The 17,405-nt window shown below is 40.9% G+C and overlaps 1 protein-coding gene and 1 long non-coding RNA gene across 7 annotated transcripts in view; one reads left to right on the forward strand and one right to left on the reverse strand.

Annotated features, from left to right (window-relative positions):
- The window catches only part of SLC25A21 (solute carrier family 25 member 21), a 299,116-nt gene that overhangs the window by 259,531 nt on the left and 22,180 nt on the right, over positions 1–17,405 (forward strand). For all 5 annotated transcript variants that reach the window (XM_081209998.1, XM_081209999.1, XM_081210002.1 and 2 more), the window contains one exon: positions 16,954–17,020. In XM_081209998.1, coding sequence (XP_081066124.1) covers positions 16,954–17,020 — 67 coding nt within the window. The remainder of the gene's footprint in view (positions 1–16,953; positions 17,021–17,405) is intronic.
- Positions 1–17,405, reverse strand: part of LOC308596168 — a 435,220-nt gene that overhangs the window by 52,744 nt on the left and 365,071 nt on the right. The gene's annotated exons all lie outside the window — the stretch shown is intronic.

The following is a 17,405-nucleotide window of genomic DNA, read 5'->3' on the forward strand; positions in this document are numbered from 1 at the left end:
AGCCATTATCCTGAGTACCCTCGACATTATATTGAGCTGGGGTATTGTTTAAGGACTATTGTTTGGGGGTGCAGTTGTTGCTATTATTAATATTATTAATAAATAATAATAATAATATGATTTGGTTTTTTTTAAGATCTTACAATTTATGTGGAAATAGTTTCATTTGGTTATGTATTTTTTGATATTTTATTTATTGTTTATGATTTTTTCTGTTGTAATTCCCCCCCCCCATGTTCTAAACCACCTTGAGCATGGTTTCAACTATAGAAAGGCAGCATACTAATAAAATTATGTATGTATGTATGTACGTATGTATATATGTATGTATGTATTCTCGGAGCTATGTTACCATAGGCTTGTCATGCATCTGCTGAATGAGACTGCTGTCCCCAAGTGCAAAGGAGGATGCTATCCCATTGTCAGCACTGTAAAATTTGACAGCCAGTCGAGTAAGCTTCTGTACATGGAATGGAGGTGGAGGAGACAGAATATTGTCTTTTGCCTCAGGCAGCAAAATGTATTGGGATGGTCCTGGATGAAGACATAGAGTAACTCCTTCCCATGAGCTGTTAGGCAAGGACAAGAATGCAAATCAAACTTTTATGGCTTGGAAGAAAATTTTGTCTCAAGTGTCTATTTTCTTGGCAGACATACGGAGAGGCATTTTCTATTTTTTATTTTTTACAAAATCTCTCCTCATACTGGCTGCAGAGGATCATGTTTGTGTTGTATCTCTGCATGTCTTCTGTATAAAAGCAGATAATCATTTAGTCATGCCCAATGAGCTGCTATTTATGTTGGCTTTGTGACGGGTCTTCTGATGAAGCCAGATGGTTGTAAACCAGCTTGTGGAATCACTGTGCATTACATGAGCCTGATGCTAATCTACCCTAGTCTAGCTCAAAATGAAAAGTCAATTACAGTGAGTTGATTTTAGTTTATTATATCATCTGCATTGTAAGTTTGGACAGGAGCCTAAAGGCCTTTGGAGACATTTGGCCTGTTTTGAAGAAATGTGGAATGATAACAACAATAACTATGGTGCTGCACAGCTAAGATTAATTGACATTATTTCCTTGCATGCCAAGATGGCAGCTCTTCTTTGGTAGGGCTGGAACGTTTTGACTGATCAAAAGAACACAGATAAAGAAAACATTTCAAAAAGGGAATGAAACTTGCTGAGGCAGGTTGGCTGTTCAAAGAACACATTGTAAGGTGCTTGAAAAATAAAATCTACAAGGACTGTGACATTACGTAGTGTGTGTGTCACTGCTAATCTAGACAGACAAGTCCTGATTAAAAAAACAGCAGAAGGGACCTCTATGCATTACAGGATGGGTTGGCTTTTGATGGAAAGGACTGGGAAAGTTCACAACAAAAATCTTTAGTGGTAAAAATAAATGATAAGGCACTGGCTGGAGTAGGGTGAGGAAACTGTGGCTCTCCAGATGTTGTTGGATTGCACAACTCCTGTTAGCCATGCTATCTGGAAGTGATGGGATTTGGAGTCAAACAACAACTGGATCTGGGGAACTGATCTTCAAATTCCTGATCAACTATGAACCTCCTAGGCTGGTCATGAGCAAATAATAATAATAATAATAATAATAATAATAATAATTTATTATTTCTACCCATCCATCTCGCTGGGTTTCCCCAGCCACTCTGGGCGGCTTCCAACAGAAGGTTAAAAATACATTAAAACACCAGTCATTAAAAACTTCCCTAAACAGGGCTGCCTTCAGATGTCTTCTAAATGTCATATAGTTGTTTATTTCCTTGACATCTGATGGGAGGGCATTCCACACGGAGGGTGCCACTTCCAAGAAGGCCCTCTGCCTGGTTCCCTGTAACTTCGCTTCTCACAGTGAGGGAAGCGCCAGAAGGCTCTTGGCGCTGGACCTCAGTGTCTGGGCTTTATGATGGGGGTGGAGACGCTCCTTCAGGTATACTGGACCGAGGCTGTTTAGGGCTTTAAAGGTCAGCACCAACACTTTGAACTGTGCTCGAAAACATAGTGGGAGCCAATGTAGGTCTTTCAGGACCGGTGTTATGTGGTCTCGGCGGCCACTCCCAGTCTAGCTGCCGCAGTGATTCTCTCCCTCTCCCTCTCTCTCTTTCTTACCTACCTCAAAAGGAGGCAAAAATGGCATGTGGCCACGTCAGGACATTTGGAGAGAGAAAAACCACCATAACTAATAGTATATTAAAATGCTTAACATAAGAAGAGCCCTGCTGGATAATAGCAAAAGCTATTTGTTCCAAATGCTTTTGGGAAGTGAGTGCTTTTAATGAAAGGGCTGGCACCACGCTGTTTTATTGTAGTTATTTGCATGGTTCTAATAAATTTTATATATGTATATAGTTTTACTTCTACCAATATTTAATTGCTTCTTAATTATTGTTTTTTCTATGTTTATAGTGGTTCTCATTTTTATATGTCAGCTGGGGGAAGGCAGAGTATAAATTATTATTATTATTATTATTATTATTATTATTATTATTAGTTTGTGACTGATAAACATCCATGCTGAATGTATAGGACCTAATGGGATGGAGATAGTGTGCATTCATCCCCCTTTCCACAGGTAACAACTGTCATATGATTTCATTATTAATTATCTACATCATTATGCAGAATATGTAGTTTCTATGCACATATTGTTACGCGGATTATGACAAGCTAGGCCCTTTCCATGATTTTCTCGACATATAAATGCTCTCCATGAAGCAAAAGCATAATGCTGAAAAAGTCCTTGAACGTCCTGCTTCACTCAGAAGCTGTGCATGAAGTGTTGGGTGGGGGTTGTCGTGAATATTTTAGTTAGTAACTAGTCCATATGACATGAGCTTGAGCATATGTCCATAGAAATGAAAATTCAGATAAAAGCAGCTCTAAGCAATGTGGCCTTGTAAGCAAGGGAAATTGGGACATGTAAATGCTTTCTGCCTGTATATTTGGAAGTGCAAATCAACTCAGACAGCATCTTGCACCTGCAGTTATATTTGCCTACAAGTGAGCTTATTTGGACATTGAGGTTATTTTTTTAAAGTGCAAATTTGGTACTTTTAAGTAATCTAAAATGCAGTCACCAATAAGTGAAAATGCAGAAGTGTTTGCAAACTCCATTGCTGTGTGTATTGAATTAAGGTAGCCAGAATGATAAAATAATGTATACAGTCATCTTTACTGCCTTTGGGGCTTTTTATTTAAAAGTAAGGTGGGAAATAGTACTCTACTAATTAAGTCTCCACAGTGACTGTATGTAGATATGCTGATGCGAAAATAAAATAAAACTTCTTTCCAGCGAAGGCTATCAATCTGCGATGAAACTGATTCCTTCCTAATCCGTTCTTTTGTGATGATATTAAATAGCTTAATTCTGTGTCATGTTGTCATTACACTCAGCATACAATTGCAAAGGTTTGTCTTTGGTGACGTCAGAGAAAAGAACAAATTGCTGTCATCCTCTCTCATAACAAAAGTTCCAAATGCATTTTCTCACATTTTTCTGCGTGAATAGACCTAGGTGTGGTGCAATATTTAACCAGTGACTGTTTCCTGATGTACCTGTTATGCAAAGGAAAGTTCTGTTAGCAAAAGGCCAGAAAAGAATGCTTCTATAATTTTTGCCCTAGTGTTTGGACAGCTAAGAATGCCTGCTGAACGTTCATCCAGTTCTGACAATCTGAGTCATAATGAGATATTTTTCTAGTTTATAAGCATTGGGGAAATTTCTTCTGGCTTGCCTATAACTGTTTTGTATTGTAAACAGAAACACAGGGAAAAGCCAAGTGGGGTGTTTGTGTGTTTGTGTGGCACAGACAGTGGAAATTAACACCATAATGAATATATCCTCCAATTTTTGTATGGGACAAAATGCGCTCTGTAGCAGTCTTTCCCTAGGTAGTGCCCTCCCCTATTTCAGCATGTTGAGATCTTTTGCCTCAACCCTATTGATTTCAAATCTAATTTTTGTTCAGTTTTTCATACCCTGGTTATTTTAGTGCATTGGCAACCCATCTCAGGACTTGGATGCATGATTTTCATGTAACATGTAGTTCACCCATGAGTCAGGTAGCATTGCATCCATGCTGACTCTGTGGCAGACTCAACAGGTCTTGAGAACAATGGGGGTGATGGGAGCCATATGGTACAAAACTAACACATCTACCCCCACCATAGATATTTGGCTGCTCATCAGCTAGGAACATAGGAAACCATTGTACCAATAAATACATTTCCTAGCTAGTTACTATTTACAGGTCTAACCAGTTAATCATTGTTCTGTCAGATAACCAGTACTATGGGTTGCCTAGGGCTGAAAAACTAATACGCTCCAGATTCTGTCAAGCTCTGCTCACACTCCTTGATTTTACCTTGACACCACACTTCATCTACCAGATTTTACAATGGTCCCACCCCAGATCTGTCAGATTCCTCCAAGATCCTGGGTCTACTTCCTAACCCAGACAATAAGGTCTGCATTTTAAAAACACATGTACCAGAGACCGGCAACCCTGCTGATATACCTAATATGTTGAAGTTGACCCATAAAGGTAAAGGTAAAGGGACCCCTGACCATTAGATCCAGTTGTGGCCAACTCTGGGGTTGCGGCGCTCATCTCGCTTTACTGGCCGAGGGAGCCGGCGTACAGCTTTATGTGGCCAGCATGACTAAGCCGCTTCTGGCGAACCAGAGCAGTGCACAGAAATGCCGTTTACCTTCCCACCAGAGCAGTACCTATTTATCTACTTGCACTTTGATGTGCTTTCGAACTGCTAGGTTGGCAGGAGCAGGGACCGAGCAACGGGAGCTCATCCCGTTGAGGGGATTCAAACCGCCGACCTTCTGATCGGCAAGTCCTAGGCTCTGTGGTTTAACCCACAGCACCACCCGCGTCCCCTAAAGTTGACCCATAGCATTCACAATAAGAGTAAACCAAGGGCTCAGTGCTATTGTCCGATGTATTATTACAACAGAATACAACCACTGCCATTTTCTTTTCTGAGGAAGTAAGAAAAAATCTATAAGCTGAAATTCAGTACAAGATGTGGATTTCTGAACCACTAATGAATACTCAGCATTTGCTGCAAAGTACACAGCTGAGGTCATAAGACCCATCTTCCCTCTAGACTTTACCCGAAAAAATCATACTTGGCTACAAAAAATATGTAGATAGAGTACTGCAGGCCAGAGGGAATAAGATTTGAATTTAGTTTGTACACTTTTTAAAAAAACACACACACACCAGGCAATTGTTTCCAGTTTCGCTTTCTGTTGCTGAAGAGAGGACAGTGTTCTCATCTTTCCTTCTCTTGCTGAATCTATTTATAGGTGTGTCGTGAACAGAACAGGCAGCCAAAAATTAGCAAGGGTTTTGAGCAAGAGATTGAGGGGTGATTAATAACTGTGGAAGGGAGACTCGTTTCTCTGCAGAAATAACAAAGTCACATATGATGATGGCGCGCAACTACTACTTAATCTGACCCATATGTTGTAAATATGGCCATGACTGTAATTCCAAATAAATTAGATTGATGCTGATTATTCATCCGTTTGTTGGCCAACCCAGTGGTTCCTGAGCCAGTTCTGAGCTGGAATCTTCCAAACTAGTCTAAAAATATATTTCACTAACATCCTCACTGCCTTAGATTGTTCTCCTTTTGCACAGTATATGTGTCCTTCTCCTTGGGCTGCCCTAAGTGTCTTTATTTTGGGAATTTAGAAAGCCAGTGTGATGTAGTGGTTAGTGTGCTATATTAAGATCTGGGAGACTTGGGTTCAAATCCCCACGCAGCCAGGAAGCTCACAAGGTGACTATGGGCCGGTCACTGTCTCCCAGCCTAATATGCCTCACAGGTGAGGATAAAATTGGGAGGGGAAGAAGCATGCATGCTGCCTTGAGCCCTAAGGAGGAAAGGAATAAGTAATAAAGTTACTATTTTAATGGGCATATTATAGCATGAGTATTATGTAATGTGTATACTCTTCTTGGGTATAACTTCTCTTTGCATTCAGTGGAGCACAGTAGACATGCTGTCATATTTTCCTATTTCGCTATCTGATATTGAATGTGAACTTTTGAATACAGAATTCAGTTTTGAATTTTAAATGTGAAATTTCGCCTTTAAAATAGTTGGCATTTCTTCGTTGATTTGACTCACGTTCAATATGAAAGCCACTATTCAATTAAATTATTGCACTGGTGCAAGAATTAGTACTAATGCAACAATATTTCTTCCCTCTCCTCACCCTGTGCATGCCCCTCACTATTGCCAAATAGGCTCTGGAAGGCTGGGTTACCCTCAGAACAGATTTATGGGGTGGGTGGGGGATGGGAGAGAACATTCCATTGTGCTAGGAGAAAACCTTGCATATCACATGCGGTCAAATACTAACAATTGGGAAACACTTGCCTACAAGCATTCCAATTGGAGAACAGCCTTTACCAAAGGTGTCATGGGCTTTGAAGACCCTCAAACTCAGGACAAAAGGGAGAAACATTCTAAGAGGAAGGCACGCTTGGCAAACCCTCACCATGATCAACTCCCACCCAGAAACCAATGTCCCCACTGTGGAAGGATGTGTGAATCCAGAATTGGCCTCCACAGTCACTGGCAGACTCATTGTTAAAACCGTGTTTATAGAAGACAATTTACTCGGCTATGAGTGATCGCCAAAGAAGAAGAAGATTCTTTTATGACAGCCAACAAATACTGTCTGATACTAATGCCAAATGGTCTGGTTATATATAAGGGTCTGATGACTTCTGTTTCAGTGTATCTGAAGAAGTGTGCATGCACATGAAAGCTTATACCTAAAACTACTCAGTTGGTCTCTAAAGTGCTACATTGTGGTTCGAGGACCCGAACCCCGCGCAGTGGAATGAAACACAAGGACACGTGATATAAGGTTAATGGGCAAGAAAAGGCCACAACTTTATTGATTACAGCAAGTGAAAAGGTATTGGCTTAGGCATTGGATTACGTCAGCTGACTCCACCCCCTCAGAGAGGGGTGAGTCTGAAACAAGGGGGGTTTATTCACCAGTAGGCGGAGCCTGTTGATGCTAATCCAACTATAAGCTCTCCCCTGATGTCACCGAGGGTCGTGCCATGGCCTCCCGCCAAGCAGGCATCGGACAGAATACACGACCGCCGGATTCCTTTAACGGAATACCCAAAAATTGAAGGCGCAGGTGATGGCCACACCTAGCCCTTCGACACCACAACACATTATTCCAACGCCTAACCGCCACCCGAGCCCAAAAGGGGCTCGCCGCCAATACCCTCACAGCTGTAACCAATCCCCGATGCTGCTGATGATGCTAGTTAACCAAATGTCATTCCCTTGGTCTGAAAGATGAACTCCATCTTGGTCGCCAATCCGGATACGGTCATGAGAGATGACTCGGCCATACATAAAGCGCACCCAATGGGCTATTGCACGATTTAAGAGTTTCCTGGATTTATCAATGGCCATACAGTTCTGCGCACTGCGCCACACAATTCCCGACGGGACAACCAAAAGTGAGGGCTGGAGGCTGGCGCCGCAGCAATTTAGGCTGCTGTACACCCTTGAAGGCACCTGGTTGGGTGCCTGGCCGAGGGCGTGGGCGCCAGCCAGGTGAGTGGGAGGCAGGGGGCAAACGCCCCCTGCTTGAGGCGGAGTCCGGCTCCCGGCCACAACCACTCCCCTCTCTTGCAGGGAGGAGAGTCTTTATAATTTTTTAATTCTTTTGGAACGATTTTTTTAAAGACTTTCTAAGATCATACAACTTTTTTGAAGACTTGATTCTTTTAAGGGAGCTTTTAGGTTTTTAAGAAGAGTCTTTTAAACTATCTTTTTATGGAATTATTTTAATTTACTTTGACTATGGCAGACCAGCACGGCTACCTACTTGAAGCCAATTGGTCTGATACTGTTTGATACTAGTGCCATTGCATAACATACCATATTTTTCGCTCTATAACACGCACCAGACCGTAACACGCACATAGCTTTTAGAGGAGGAAAACAAGAAAAAAATATTCTACATGAAATAGTTGATATATGATTTTTGTGGTTCATGCTGTGGCCACAGACATGTGATCTGACAGTGAGTTTGGAGTAGCCCAATGCAAAAATCCTGAGGATCCATGTGGATCCATGCTTTGTAACCACGGAGGAGGGAAGGAAGGGGAACCATGGATCCTCTGCTCACGACTGCAGCAGATCCCCGCCGCCACCCGCAGGCATTCGCTCCATAACACGCACAGACATTTCCCCTTACTTTCTAGGAGGAAAAAAGTGAGTGTTATGGTGCAAAAAATACGGTAACTATTATTGCACGTCTGCAATCAGATATGGTCAAATATTTAAAGGAAATACAGGACATCAGAAACAGGCATCAAATATTCAATGAATATTTCGTAAATTTGAACAGAATATAGAGAGTATGTGCAGAATGGAATGGATATCAAACATATTCCTTAGTTTGATGTAGAATAGCACCATGCCTGACAATGCTGAATGCCAAGTACGCAGAGTATTATAGCTGAAAGTACTGGAATACCAAACAGCAATGCACAATACACAAACCTTTTAGCATTAGGTATGCGTTCAACTGTGTTTGATTAACTTCTGAAGAGGTATTTTGTATACTTTAAAAGAAAGGATTACATTCATTTTCACTATAATCCCTTTGCTTATAAATTTCCTAAGTGACTATCTGCAAATTGAGATGTACTTCAACTTGGCCTACATACAGCTAGTAATGAGTGGAATGGTATTAAAAAGAACCCACAGCAAACTGGTTTGTTGTTTTTTTACTTGTAAATAATGTGTGGTTTATCTAGGCTGTGGTCAGACATTTGAATGCAGCAATATAGGAAATGTATTGCTAACTATGGAATAGCCTGTGAACTAATCTTGCGGATGTTAAAAGTACACATCACAGATGCTTGCCTATATTCCTTGATAATATATCCTGTCAGTGATGCGCCAATTTTCCTTGAATTTGGATGTTTTTAAGATTGAGGTTAAGGTTAACCTGTTAAGGTTAAACTAGATATACTACCTAATATCTCCCCACAAAGAATTTATAATAATGGTAGCAATAATGGACTTTTAAAATTACAGTGGTACCTCGGTTTACTAACTTAATCCATTCCGGAAGTCCGTTCTTAAACTGAAACCGTTCTTAAACCGAGGCACACTTTCCCTAATGAGGCCTCCTGCTACCGGTGCCCTTCCACTGTTCAGATTCCGTTCTTAGACTGAGGTAAAGTTCTCAAACCGGGACACTATTCCCGTTTTGTGGTGTTTGTAAACCGAATCATTCTTAAATAGGACTGTTCTTAAGGTACCACTGTATCATCGTTGTCCATAATGTTAGTAGTGGCAGCAATAGTAAGAGTTATGCTGTTCCATAAAAAAAACAAAACAAACAAACAAACAAACAAAAACCAGCGGTATACCTTTCCAATAAAAACAACAGTCCCTTCTCATTTCTAATGAAGTGAACCCAACCTAATAAGAAAATATTTTAGCTGAATTTAATAAAAGGTATCCTACCAATGTTATTTTGTCGTTGTTTTGTAGTAATAATAATAATAATAATAATAATAATAATAATAATAATAATAATAATACAGTGGTACCTTGGTTTTCGAACATAATCCATTCTGGAAGACAGTTCAACTTCCAAAATGTTCAAAAACCAAGGTGCAAAGGGCAGTCTGCAAATTTAATTGAGAAACACTCAGCAGAAGCTTCTGAGGCACATTCGAAAGCGGAAGCATTTACTTCCAGGTTTTCGGTGTTCGAAAACCGAAACATTCAGCTTCCGAGATGTTCAAAAACCAAGGTACCACTGTAATAGAGCCAGCAGAGAAGGGAGGTTTTTTTGTCAACTCCCTGTTCCCCTGGTCCCCTGTGACCCCCTCCCTTGCTGTTCTAAAAAGTCCCCCAACCCTGTAGATTAACTTTTCAGGGGAAAGGAAGAATTTGTGAATGTCACAACCCTGCTGCACTTGCACCAGCAGAGCATCTCCGTGAGCAGAACTCCACCCATTGTAAACCTGGATCCATCATCAAAATTGCATTCAGGTTGATCGTTTCCCCCTTTAATGAATCATAAATTATTATTTCATCACTGTATGGGAATCAGAGAGAGAAAGAGAGCGAAGGAGAGAAAGGGGGAGGGAGAAAATAATTTTTGAACTTATTTGCAACACGGTAATAAACATACAAAAGCAATAGCCCCCCTCCATCCCCCACCAAGCACCCTGGCGTCAGCTTATGAAAATTAATTTAAATCAAGGTGCCACAATTCAAATATCCGTGGAAGCATTCCTATGATTTACTCAGATATGCACTTTGCACTGTGTGGTGTATTTTTAAGAGCACTCACCCAGTGTTGCCAAACTGAAAAAGTATTTCTAACATCAGTAATACTGTACATTTCACACCAAACATTCTGTGCATCTTCACTGGCAGAACTCTGCAACTCATCTAAATCCAGTGAACCCCTGATTCATGCAGGGCAAGGGAAAAGGGCCCTAAAGGTACTTTCTGTCATTGTTTCAATTACAGAAGTATGTGGGTAACAGGCTTGGATTTGACAGCAACTGAAGAAAGAGGATATTATATGCATGCCTTCAATCAGCTTTGTATTTGATCCTTAAAGGGAAAATTATGTGAGAGACAGGGGAGGAAAACAACAAACTAAGCAAGATCCCAATTTCAATATAATTTGGAGAAAATAACTGATTTGGGTTGGACATGTTGCCAAAATGGATGACTCAAGGCTTCCAAACAAGAAATGGAAACCAGAAGGGTGCCTAAAGCCTTAAAGAAGAACAAATTGGGAAGATATGATTGACTGTAATGTTTCAAAATCAACTATTGCAAAGACGAATTTGGGTGGCTGCCCAGAACACAATTGAATGGTGATGTTCATTTAGATGCTTAATGCTGAAACAAAATAATGCATTTTAACTGTGCTTCGGTTAAAGCTGCAGCTGTTAACTCTTTCCATTTCGTTAAACGTTTAGAGATGTGGTGACACTTTCTTGACTTCTATTTCATGCTGAAATTCAGAACACTTATCTGTATCACTGGTGGTGCTGTCCTCTTCCTTGAACAATAGCAAAAATGAAGGAGAATATAGAAGGGAGAATCCTAGAATTTGTTATGGGATCTTGAGACCTATTCATATATTGAGCGCAGTAGCTGCCCTCATCACCATCTCTATTGTCCTCCATGAGTTGGAGGGATAACTGCTAAAATGGGAGGCCTTCTTTTTACCCACAAAGGTTCCCTGCACAATTTAGAACTCCCAACTTCTAGGTGTCTAAATCACACAGGGACCCAACACAAGCAGAGTAGTCTACTCACTGCAGATGTTCTGCCTCAACACATCAAAGGGAGCTGTGGGGCTGGCACACTGGAATAGCTGAGATCGGAGGCCACACCTCATGTTTACACCCCCATGTGATGATAATTGGGGGGGAAATTGCCTGAATGTCATTGCTACTAATGCTGTAGCCACTATATTCTTATTAAGTATAAATTTATCAGAAGTGTATTTTCGTCAGAGGCAGAGATAGTCTCTTTCTTTACTTTCAGGCAGAAAATAAGTCTTTCCTCCCTGCTGGAGCCAAGAACTAATCACTTGCCCCTTGCCTTTTACATTTGCTTCTTTCTTCACACCCACTTTAGTCAGGTTCCATAAAATAACTACTGCAGGACACTTGCATGCATTCAGCATGGCCTGGCCCTTCAATAAGGCAGAGTGAGGCAGCTGCATATATTATATATTGTTATATCATATGATATAATATTATTTATTATTATTATTATAGAGATACTGCTAACTTTAATGACACCCCAAGCCCACTAAGTTAAGAAGAAAAGAAAGGGGAGGTGGGGGAACCAGATTTAGAAATAAATTAGGGAGTTACTTGAAGAGCAAATTAGAGGAAAAGTAATTGACCCCCCACACATTTTTTTTAAAAAAATACCATGTTGAAATGTAAATATAGAGCTGGCTTTCCATAAAGTAATGGTTTAGATCTAGAGTTTAGACAAGCTTCACAGTTTTTTCTGAATCTCCCCTCCTCACTGAAGTCTCCTGCACAGTCACATTCCAGCGAGACCTCTGACCCTTAGGACAGGAGGAAGCGCAACTGGCTGCACCAGAGAACAGAAATAGAGAAGCCCAACAAAAATGACCAACAGAAATGAATCCTGTAACAATACACAACACCATCACGTGAATTTAATTCTTCCTCTATGTCACATTCGTAGATTTTATTTATAACTCTGCGCACCAACATTTCAGCATAAACCTTCATAATGAAACTTTGATAAATAATAATACAGTGGTACCTAGGGTTAAGTACTTAATTCATTCCGGAGGTCTGTACTTAACCTGAAACTGTTCTTAACCTGAAGCACCACTTTAGCTAATGGGGCCTCCTGCTGCTGCCGTGCCACCTGAGCATGATTTCTGTTCTCATCCTGAAGCAAAGTTCTTAACCTGAAGCCCTATTTCTGGGTTAGCGGAATCTGTAACCTGAAGCGTATGTAACCTGAAGCGTATGTAACCTGAGGTACCACTGTAATAATAATAATAATAATAATAATAATAATAATAATAATAATAATAATGAAACTTTGATCAGTAATATTTTGTGGGCCCAATACAACTGTGGATGGAGGATATATTTGAATCAGTTCACAGTTAAATTTGAACTGATCCCTTCTAATGTGAACTGGCCTACCTAATTTGCACTTTTCTGAATGTAAAGTGAGATACAGCTATCCTTTGAAATTCACACATCCCTGAATTTTGTGGGGCAGTTCTCCAACCAAAAAAAGTATACAAAAATGCTTCGACTGAGGGGACGTTTGCATAAAATGTAGGTATTCATGAAAATAACAATCACAGATGTATATATGAGATATATGAGGAGAAATGATCACTAAAATCTCTGAGATCATCTATAGGAGTGATTGGTTGTCCCCCAGGTTGGCAAGGCTTATTAGCACAAAACTGAGCCTTCAGTGTCATTGGCCCAGTCTTATGGAATGCCCTTCCAACAGAGATTCAGCATGGATCTTCAGTATTCATTTTTTAATTTTTGCTAAAACTGTTCTGTGCCACCAAGGTTATACTGACTATTAAGGGGACGGTTATCTGATAACCTGTGATCTACGATTTTGGTTTTTTATGTGGTTTTTCTTGATTGATTGATTGATTGATTGTGTGTGTGTATACATATTTTTAATGAAGATATGGTATGCATATTAAAAATAAATAAGTCAAATGCTGGTGTATTTTCATGGTGTGTTTTCATGATACATTCATGAAGCTGCTGAGAAAATGTGGCAACCTGGACGTAAGACAAGGAAAAAACTGACAGATGATCACTATCTACAAAAACATAAAATGAAATAGATGGTGCAAAAAAACCAAACAACAGTGTTTTTGTGTGGTTGCCTTCTGACACGTGCTCATGTGTATGAATAAAGATTTCTTCTGAAGCCCTAAAATCTACTGCTTGAAACAGCTGTCCCAGTTTACCTCCCAGCAAGGTTGCTTCTGCAGAAATATCTGTAAGGGCACGACTCCCATCACAGGATATCCTGGTTATATCTTGGGCAGTTTTTGGTTTTCGTTGCTCACAGCTCATGTGCTTTCCATTATTTGCTGTTTCCTATGTTCCTAGATCAAATGCACATTTTCTTTTCCCTCTCTCCACATGCACTGACTTGGTCTGTCTCTTGAGGGGCACAAGTAGACTTCAAGTTGAACCCTTGTAATGCAGGGCCAAAGTCAATTCATAGATGTTTGAGGTGCAGACAAGACAGATCCGGTGTGTCTTACACAAGCTACGATCCATTGATGACAAGTCATACAGACCTTCTGGAGGCAAGGTGTTTGAGGGAGAGAATTTAATAGAAATCTGATTTTCAGCAAGGCAGGTGATGAGCTGGGTCTGTTGTGCCTTTACCAGCTCACTTACACTTACCATCTGCTTTCACTCCTTCCTTTAAACAAAATCTATTCAAGCTACATGTAATTCCTCTAGCCATGCCAGATACAAAATGGTGGCAAAGACCCACATGAGGATTGTATAAGAGTACTCAAATTAAAGGGGGATGGGGAGAGCTCACATTCATATGTTCTGTTTAGTAGACCACAAGCTTAACATGAGTCAACAGTTGCAGATAGGTAGCCGTGTTGGTCTGCCATAGTCAAAATAAAAAAATTCCTTCCAGTAGCACCTTAAAGACCAACTAAGTTAGTTCTTGGTATGAGCTTTCGTGTGCATGCACACTTCTTCAGATACACTGAAACAGAAGTTGCCAGATCCTTCTATATAGTGAGAAGGTGGGGAGGGGTATTACTCAGAAGGGTGGTGGGAATGGGAGATTGGCAGATAGCTGAGATGAGTCAACAGTGTGATGCAGCAGCAAAAAAAGCAAAGGCTATTCTAGGTGGCATCAAAAGATGTATAGTGTCCAGATCAAGGGACATAATAGTCCCCGGTCTATTCTGCCTTGGTCAGACCACACCAGGAATACTGTGTTCAGTTCTGGGCACCACAATTTAAGAAGGATGTTGACAAGCTGGAACGTGTGCAGAGGAGGGCAACCAAGATGATCACAGGTCTGGAAACTAAGCCTCACAAGGAATGCTTGAAGGAGCTGGGTATGTGTCAGGAGTGTGTGCAGGAGCCAGGCCCTGTGACCGGTAGGGCTTAGCAGGACTGGGGCTTTCCTAAGCATGTTCTCAAGTGGCAAGGCGCCGCTGCACAGGTGAAGCCGATTGGTAACTCACAGCACCTGGTGGCAAGAGCCGGGAAGGGATATAAGGTCAGCATTTCCCTTTGGCTCTTTGCCACAGCGACACACTTCCTGCCTTGCTGTGTTTGGCTTCTTGCTTCCTGATCCTCGGATCCTCGGCTTCTTGACCCCTGGTTTTCTGACCCTCGGACCCTGGGCCTCTGGACTCCTGGCTTCCGGACTCTCGTTCCTGCTCCCACCTTGCCATCTTGCCACCCGTCCTGATGTCCTCTGCCAGGACTTTGACCGCCCGTAAACTGGACCGTGACAGTATGTTTAGCCTGGAAAAGAGGAGACTGAGAGGAGATATGACAGCAATCTTCAACTGTCTAAAGGGCTGTCACATGGAGGAACCTTGTTTTCTCCTGCTCTGGAGGCTAGGACCTGAAGCAATGGATTCAAGTTACAAGAAAGGAGATTCTGACTAGACATCAGGAAGAACTTTCTGACGGAAAGAGCTGTTCTACAGTGCAACAGTCTACCTCATGAGGTGGTGAACTCTCCTTCCTTGGAGGTTTTTCAGCAGAGGCTGGATGGCCATCTGTCATGTGTGCTTGAGTTGAGATTCCTGCAACTGGACTAGATGACCCTCGGGGTCCCTTCCAAGTCTACAATTCTATGATGGGGAAAATATACACAAATCTAACTGTGAAATTAAGCCGCAACTGTTCCTGCAAATTGAATTAAATTTTGAAGGAGCCTTCTAAACGTATGCCTTTCAATTCCCCTCTCCCCCAAATGGTTGTATCTGTGTGCATGCAATAGCACTTTCCATTCATTAAAGATTATCTATTGAAAGTCTACCTACCTAGATAGTAAACAATTAATGAGTGACATTTTTCTCTGCATAAAAAGTAGTATGGTTTGAATGTGGGACTAGGACCTAGAAGACAACAATTCAGTTCCCCAATCATTCCTGAAGCTCAGTGGGTGACTCGATCCCCAGCCCCAGCCTAATCTAATCTAATCTGTTGTGGCAATAAATTTAGGTGGGGAGAACCATATACAGTGGTGCCCCGCAAGACGAATGCCTCGCAAGACGGAAAACCCGCTAGACGAAAGAGTTTTCCGTTTTGGAGGTGCTTCGCAAAACGAATCTCCTATGGGCTTGCTTCGCAAGACGACAATGTCTTGCGAGTTCCTGCTGGTTTTTTCTCCCTCCCCCCCTTTTTCTAAGCCGCTAAACCACTTATCAGCTGATCCGATCAGCAGATAAGCCTCTAAAAGCCTCTAATAGCGCTAATCCGCTAATCCTTCAATGGGCTTGCTTCGCAAGATGAAAAAACTGCTAGACGAAGAGAATCACAGAACGGATTCTTTTTGTCTTGCGAGGCACCACTGTATTTAGGGTTGCCATGTTTCAGAAAGTGATAATCTGGATACAAGTCTTTTGCTTTTTGTTTGCCAAATTTGTTGAGCTTCTTTAAAGGAAATTCTCCAAAATCTACACTTCCAATATGGGTTGCCATATGTCTGGATTTTCCCATGCGTTTAAGCAATTTCCACCAGGACACTGTTTTTAACGGGCAAATCCCAGCAATGTCAGGGAAATTCTGGCTGTATGACAACCCTACATATATAACACCTTGAGTTCCTTGGAAGAGGGGTAGGCTATAAATGTAATTATAAATTGTAATAAATACTAAGTCCCACTGGATAGTATCCAACTAAGTTTTACTTAGAGTAGACCCATTGAAACCACCATGTCTTAATTTTGATGGGTCTACTCTGAGTAGGATTATTATTGGATAGTATAGCTTCCAGCCCCAATCGATATACACTGTGTGTTGAATTTGTGTTTACTTTTTGCTTATTCTTTCAGAGGTCTAGACTCAGATTTGAGCCATGTTCCTCAACTGATTCATTTCAGTTTTGTCCTCCTGAAGTCAGTGGCATTATCTCAGGATACGTAATTTAAGGACTGCAGCAGTAGTTACACAATCAGTATGAAAACAGACCTTCACTGTTGACAATAAGGGCTGTTCTGAATAATTAAGACTGCCTTGAGATTACTGTAGTTGTTTTATTCTGAAAAGAAAACAGGTTTGCCACTTGGCTAATGCTCATACAGTACATACCTGAATAACCTTTTCTTTTTCTTCTTTCAATAGATTGTTCGGTTTCTACAAAGGTATACTCCCTCCAATCTTGGCTGAAACTCCCAAAAGGGCAGTAAAGGTATTATTCCACTAATATAATTCACTATTGTTGTATAACATATGAGATGTAACATATGAGATAGCACCAGTAGCAGCTGATGGGGCTGGGGCATTATTTAGCTGTGTTTGTTTCTGCTATTATTAATATTAATGGTTTGTATCTTTATTTTTTTAGATCTTACTGTGATTTATGTGGAAATTGTTCAATTTGGTTGCACACTTTTTGATGTGTTTTATTTATGGTTTATTATTACTTTTGTTATGTTTGTAATTATGCAAATCTTTTCATGTTGCAAGCTACTTTGAGCATGGTTTTAAGTATGGAAAGGTGGCATACAAATTAATTATGATTGTGATAGGGCAGCGGTATTCTGCTGACCTTCTGTTGCCCTCATTGCTGCTGC

The sequence above is a fragment of the Podarcis bocagei genome (assembly GCF_964188305.1).
Source record: "Podarcis bocagei genome assembly, chromosome: 1".
NCBI classification, from domain to species: Eukaryota; Metazoa; Chordata; class Lepidosauria; order Squamata; family Lacertidae; genus Podarcis; species Podarcis bocagei.